Here is a 7,530-nt window from a genome sequence, read left to right on the forward strand (position 1 = left end):
GTTCACACGTTCCATGAGTGTTGTTCACACGTTCCATGAGTGTTGTTCACACGTTCCATGAGTGTTGTTCACACGTTCCATGAGTGCTGTCTACACGTTCCATGAGTGCTGATTACACGTTCCATGAGTGCTGTTCACACGTTCCATGAGTGCTGTTCACACGTTCCATGAGTGCTGTTCACACGTTCCATGAGTGCCGTTCACACGTTCCATGAGTGCTGTTTACACGTTCCATGATTGCTTTCTGGTTGCCGTCACCGATCAGCTGATCCGGTTAGCTGTATCTCGAGATGGGCCGTGAACTCGCGTCGTATCGATCGCGTCGCGTTCACGTATCTTCCTTGCTCGGCGCTGTATGTGAGGTGTCTACGTGGTTATTCACTCTCCATCCTGTGTGAGGGAGCAAGTCCGGTTGGGTTTTCCAGACCGTCGACTTGTCGAGACGTGCGAAACCGTATGGTACCGCTTATTTGTTCTCCGCGCACGACGTAAGGTCTTACTGCGTGCAGTGCGAGTGTCTGCTATGCTCCGCTCTTCGTCGATGTCACTCGAGCACTCACCGTCGGTTTTCACAGTCACCACCGCAGACACAGGCAACATAACTGTCATGTATATCCTGTGTACAGCAGTAGACTATCGCTCGTCCAGCTCTGAGCTCAACCGACATGTTGCTCGGCTGTCGACGCACGGCGCCAATGTTCATCGCGGCTGTGCGGCTATATTCAGCCGCAGAATGGCTCATATCTTCACCAGCACCGGTGGGTTACATCCCACCGCTGCCACCATGTAATATTATGGATCAACGCATGTTTATGTTGATATAATATTTATTGTTCTGAGGAGCCATCCTCAAACACAGCTCACACTTACAAGCACATGTAGCAGAGAGCGCGAGTCTCTCGTGGAATCTCGTACGCTCTCGTGCGCGTCATAACGTTACATCGTTACAGGTTGCTCAATTAAAACTGACTTCTTCTCACTCACTCATTTGTGTCCTTTTTTGTGGTGAGCTACAGTGTCATTGACACTTTCATTTCATTGAGGGGATTAGGTCTGAAATGTAGGTTCTCTCAGGCATTCAGTCTAGAATTTATGGCTGCTGTGAGTACTTCTAAATTTCAGCATGCTATACATGCATAAATTATTAATTTGTGTGGGTGCAGGCAACATGTTGCCTAGCATATAAATGTGTGCTGTGAGCTGACCATTAACAAAAATAGTTGCGCAGTCCCTGACAGTCACCGTTGGATCAGGTTTTGTGTCAAAGCGACAGTGCCTGACAACACGTAAATCTCAAAATCAAGTCCTTTAAGGACAATCGGGCAAGTTTATCCTGCCAGCTATTGATGATTAGATCATAAGAGCTAATAAAAAGTTCTTATTAGTAAGGCACAGCTGGCTGGTTCACAACACATTATCACGAGCGGCGACTATTACCGCATTCACACGGTAATGCTTTGGCTCGAGCTTAAAGGGCTAAATTTGGCTCAGGCTAAATTTGGCTCGGGCCAGTTTAAGTCGGAGCATTCACACGTACGCAAGTGAATACTGTCAAATTCAAATTCAAATTCAAATAAATTTTATTGCACAAATATCTCACAGATACTTTGGCAGTATGTCGCGAGATGGCATTGTGTACGATTCAGTGTTTACTTCCGTTCCGAGTTCAATTATCAATCTTGAAAACATGCATCCTGATCAAATTTTTATACTGTTTTGGACTTTATTTCGTCGAAGTACACGTTCGACACTCGCGGCATCTACCGCTCTACCGATTTAGCTGGTGCTAAAATTTGGCTCGGGCCTGGTCAGACGTTTTCGATGGGATCAAATTTGCTCGTGCTAACTCGGCACGGCCCCGAAAAACCGTCTGTGAACGCTTGTCTCAAGCCAAATTTGGCGCGGGCGTAATTAGGCTCGAGCTAAAAACGTCCATGTGAACGTGCCTTATGAATCGACTGCTTACTATACTGGTTTTCGTGCCAAGGAAAAGAAAACACCACAGTTGGGGTATTCAATTCCCTCACTTCATTGTGGTATGACACAGATTCTAAAAATGGTCACATCTGTTTTGCATGAGTTTACTGTGATTGGTGTTCTTTAGTCCGGTGTCTTGTTTAAGGGTGATACATCTCTATGACCTTCAAACTTTAGCAATCTGAAAAATTCAACATAAATGCTTATTTTCATAACCTATGTATGAGGGTACTGTGTATGCCTACTGTGTATGCCTGCTGTAGTAGCGCAAAAATGTAAGGTACATTTAGAAGTGCGAGTAGGGATGGATATACACCTTTAATCAGTGTTGTTTTGAGGTTATGTGGTTGTACTGTTTAGCTGGCTATTATCCTTATTAAGTGTTAAAGTGGAAAGTCCTTGATTACATATATCCTGCTAGTGACCGTAGTTGCAATACTATAACAACATGTCCTCAACTAACCAAAAATGTCTGGAAAAGTTGAGCTTCTTGAAACTTCATTGCCATGCTGTTTTGGTTATAAAGATATTGTAAGGCAACCCACCAAAAACTGCATACAAGTAAAAACAGTAGTTCTACGTAAGCATTAACAAAAAAGTGCCTACTACAAAACCACTATATAGTTATTTGTTATTCACATTAGTAATATAGATCTTATATTGTTTAAACAAATTTATCATTTTGTAATAAATTAATTCTGAATAATAAGTTACAGCTTATTGTATCATGAGATGGCACTATTAATAAAAGTCGTGATTGCTCGGTTGTGTGTGGATCATTGAAATTTTAATGCCACTGCTGTAGGTCTACTTCCTTAAACCTGTTAAGGATGGCTTATGATATGTTATGAATGAGACTCCAAATCTGTTTCTTTTTCTCACTTATTCCTCTATCTTATTCCACTTCAGAGTGATGTAGTTATCCATTTTCAACGTGATAAGTGTGCATGCTCTAACAAAAACTTTTTAGCATTAATGAACTATGAAAATCTGTCTCTGTATAAAACTAATTTAATAGCTCCACGTGTAGGAATTTTAGTGGCAAGATTCATGCCTGAAATGCGTAATTTTAAGTGGTTGATATTATAACATATGTAGTTATTGTAGCAATCTTCATTTCGTGGCTGTATTTACATTGCAGGTCCTTCTCTAATTCAGCGGATCAGACCTGATATGAAAGACAAGTTTAAAGATTTAGATGAAGGCGCTTTATATGATTATATCTATCACTGTAATGCTCAGGAGCCAAGGTGAGGTGTGGTGCAATTTACTGCTGACAGTAATCTGTCAGCATTATAACTAGATGATGAGTTCATGGTGTCTTATCCTCCCATCATGCCTAGTTAATTTTCATGGGGCTGTTACTGTTTTATGGTTGTGTGTTACCCGTACAGTTATGCTTGTGTGACTTTGTAACGTACTGACTATATAAAGAGGCATAAATCATCTTCAACAATTTGCAATGGAAAGAAATGAGAGGGTTTCTGGATGCTTTATTTGAAAATGTTTAAACCACCTTGGTCTTACTTGCTCTCAGAGATCATGATGAAAAGATCTCATGATGGGTTAACGAGCTAATATCAACCCGTGGATGTTTTGGTGAATTAGATCCACAACGCACAATTGAGGGAGGACATTTAGCATGGTTAATCTACATACCACAACCGTTATTCTATCACTTTTTATTTGTCTACGTTAAATATAATCAAGCGTCCATAATAGAAAAGAAAAAAGTGTATAGATTTTCTATTATGGTCTCTTGATATAATATACATGTAATGTTGTTAAAATGTTCTTTTTCAGCGGTGAAAGTGCATTTAGAGCACTGACGGTCTGCGTCGGCTGGGCAAAGAACCCGATGCTGCAGCGAATACAGGAAATCGACAGCAGAATTCCAATAACAATGATTTATGGGTCTCGGTCGTGGGTAGACAGTGAGAGCGGATGGGCTGTGAAGGACCTGAGAAAAGATTCAGTCGTCGATGTACACGTGAGTCATATGTTAAAACTTTAGTCTTCACTGAAGTTTGAAGTTTTTGTTCCTTCTCTTATCGTGTAGATTACTATTAATTTGTCTAGTAGGTGGTCTGCTTCCCAATAATTGGTCAAATATCAAAACCTTGATGCTCAGTTGAATATTAATGTCATTAATAAAAACGTGATTTTCTTGAGTGAAAATTATAAACTGTGCCAAGAGGTCAATACAGATTTATGTGGGCTAGGAAAGTTAAAAAATCAACATAAATTTAATGAATTTGGACAAAATCATGTTTTCTTATGTTTTACATCATGTCATTGGATCAAATACGATCTGGGATGATACTGGATCAATGTCATCTGTGCCTAAATCTCATGTGAGTGGCCAGGCATGCGACAAAACAGCTCACGTTTCTCTCTCGGCAGGTGGTGAAGGGTTCTGGACACCACGTCTACTCAGAGCAAGCGAGCGAGTTCAATACACTCGTGAGGCGCGCGTGTGACTTCGCCGACTCGCTAGCGCGACAGGAGGAGGAGGCGGGCGAGGCGCTGCGTCTCGACGGAGACGACGAGGCGTCGACGCGAGAGACGCTCGCTCGCAGCGTGAGCGTGCTCACGATGAAGGACAACCCACCGCGAGTCGGCGTCGTCCTCGACTAGCGCGAGCGATCGTCACGGCGATGATCCGCACGTTGGCATTCCTTGTCCCCCGCCTGCTGTCGAGTCTCTTGCGTTTCGGTCATCGCCTGAACAGAAAGGCGGCCGAATGTGTTAAGTTGTGCAAATTTTATTTTCTGTTATCTGAACGTTAATCTTAGTTCATAGTAATTTTACTATTGGGTTTGAGCCAAATGACACATGGTAATGGTATTACAACCAAAATGGGTAACGGTTACTTTTGCCAGTTTCTGCCGAATGCTATGAATTAATGACTAAATCCAAAGTTGTGGATCTATTTACTAAGTACATTCAAGTTCTAGTTTGATTTTTGAAGTATTATAGGAATATAGGTTGATGAGAGCACTAATTATATTATATAATGAGTAGTGCACAGGTTAAATGTCTTTGAATCTGCCGGATATGGTTTATGTGTATCCCTTTACAATATTCATCGCTAAACATGTTTGCAAGATATTCTACTTTCTACTGACACAGGTTGGCTTATTTATTCAATGTACTGTTGGGTATCTAGTTGCTGTCACCCAACAGACTTCTACCAGAAATCAACTTTATTGAATATGAAAAGCAGGGTTTAACAGACATATTATATGAAATGGGGGTATTCACTAAATTAAATATATAAACTGTTTACGTATATTGAGCTATGTCAGCAATGTTTAATGCAGGGTGTGAGAATATTCCTTTCTTACACAACCGGTCCGTGATGACACGTCACAGTTTTAACACAACATTTTGACCACTAAGTGTTATTTTTGTAGTAAAAATATTTTTAATTCTTGTGCCTGGATATGGTGTTTTTAAGTTGGATTTGGCAAGCAGTAGCGCCAATTTTCTATACAGGTATTGTCTCCCATAATTCTTGTTACAACACTAGCTAAAAAGATATTATATGGCAAAGGAAAATGTATTTATTATAATGTTTAACGACTAAGGTTATCTCTTATATAGACCTCTTTGTGCAGCATAGTGGTCGTGTAATCACGATATATTAGCTCTAAGCAAGTATTTAAATTATGAACAGCCAATTCTTGGTGTTATCAGTGCCTTTATGATAGTCATACGCACTGGCTTGATTTCCAAGTAATCTGATACAAAAATGTCAACTTATAATACGACACGTCTTGACATGGTATTTGTAAAATAGTACCACGATCCTTGCATATGTCATTTTATGCAACAGTTTTAAGCAAATCAAAACGTGCGTCACCGAAGGTGTTAATATTAGTAAACGTGATGTATGCCGTTTAGTTATTGCCAGTGCCTTTATATGGCGTTAGTGAAAACGAACACGTGATGTGTTCTAAATCTGCTGCGATTTATTTTGGTTTGGGGAATCATCATAAAACTGAATAGTCTGCCGTGCAAACTTTAATATTGAACTTTAGAATTGTGATTGTTAATAATTGTAAATATGGGTAGAAAATTTTTACATAGCTGTTGTAAAGTAATTAATTTATTGAAATAAAAGATATACTTATATTCCCCAGATTAAGATTATGATATTTTATTCAATGTATTGAGGTATATATTAGTTTATTCAAATTATAATTGCGCTTCTTGCAAAACACAATCGATGGGTGGGTATGATATATCATACTTAAATAATAAAGCTTCATAAATATCAAAAGGAGAATACCGATGTATAAAGCAGTGAGCTAAATGCGCTCCTTGAAACGAATGTTGGTTAGAAAGGTGATCGTCGTTCTAAGACGTCACCTAACAGTTGATACACGAGCGGTGAGCGTAAGATCGAGAGGGATATACACAGGCAGACAGCCGGACCAGCACACGTGGTTGCTCCTGGTTACTCCGATGTGGATGCACATCGCGAATGTGTGTGCGTTTACGTGGCTGTCAGCATGGTGGTTCGATTTCAATGAATACACTGATATACCATTGGAGGACGGGCCAAGAAAGAGCTAGGGGTGGGACGGGTGGAGTTCCATTCCTGGTGTCCCAAATGAAGCCAGTTTCCAATCTTTCTGTTCCTTCTAGCTGGGATAGTGTAATATTCTCACAGTTACTGTTTATCTTCCTCAGCTACCTCACTGTCATAACTCATCAATAAGCTGCTGGTCATTTGCAGATGTTCAGAAGGTCGACCATGATTGGCGACATTCCTGTCTGTTGTGTTTTCTTCCGCCGACTGTATTTCATTTGCTGTATTTTGGATTGATTGCTCTTATTGTCTGTAACAATTGGGGTGACCATTTAAAATTTGTGGATAGAGGTAAATTCTCGATCACAATTTCGGATAAACATACACCAAGTCTCCATTTCTCATCATGCCCGACGGGCCCTGCCTGCTAGTCTGTTTGCTTTTTTTCAATATTCCTCTCCATGATACCGCGTTATTCTTGTAGTTATATTCGTTCTGTACTTTAATTCTGGTGTTCCACAGCACTGCGTCTACAGGGCTTCTATTTTTATAGATATTTATGACGAGCGAGCGAAGCACTAATGAGAATTTGAATACGAACTGATACATCAATCATAGAAAAGTTCTATCCAAAATAGAAGCTTGTTTACTGCTGATAATTTTTTTCCGTCTAGGACCGCACAGTCACCAGGGAGAGATACCCCATCATTACTGGTGGATGCAGAGGCAGAAGGTAGATATTGTAGGCAGTCACGCTCGCGCACGCATGCACATGCACACACACACACACACGCGCGCGCGCACACATACAAACATGTTCACGCACATTCACGCACACGCATGCACATATATACATGCACACGCACACGCGCGCGCGCCCATGCACGAACGTTAACAGAGAGAGAGAGAGAGAGAGAGAGAGAGAGAGAGAGAGAGAGAGAGAGAGAGAGAGAGAGAGAGAGAGAGAGAGAGAGAGAGAGAGAGAGAGAGAGAGAGAGAGAGAGAGAGAGAGAGAG

At 40.8% G+C, this 7,530-nt stretch overlaps 1 protein-coding gene across 1 annotated transcript; it reads left to right on the top strand.

Moving 5' to 3' along the window:
- The first annotated feature begins 3,093 nt into the window (after positions 1 to 3,093).
- LOC106816641 (abhydrolase domain-containing protein 4-like) lies at positions 3,094 to 6,123 on the top strand. The gene is made up of 3 exons (XM_014821266.1): positions 3,094 to 3,227; positions 3,781 to 3,967; positions 4,381 to 6,123. The coding sequence occupies exons 1-3, from the start codon at positions 3,151 to 3,153 to the stop codon at positions 4,612 to 4,614; spliced, it is 498 nt and encodes a 165-aa protein (XP_014676752.1). The 5' UTR covers positions 3,094 to 3,150; the 3' UTR covers positions 4,615 to 6,123.
- Positions 6,124 to 7,530: the final 1,407 nt, after the last annotated feature.

This window comes from Priapulus caudatus, unplaced genomic scaffold (genome assembly GCF_000485595.1).
Source record: "Priapulus caudatus unplaced genomic scaffold, Priapulus_caudatus-5.0.1 Scaffold1440, whole genome shotgun sequence".
NCBI lineage: Eukaryota > Metazoa > Priapulida > Priapulimorpha > Priapulimorphida > Priapulidae > Priapulus > Priapulus caudatus.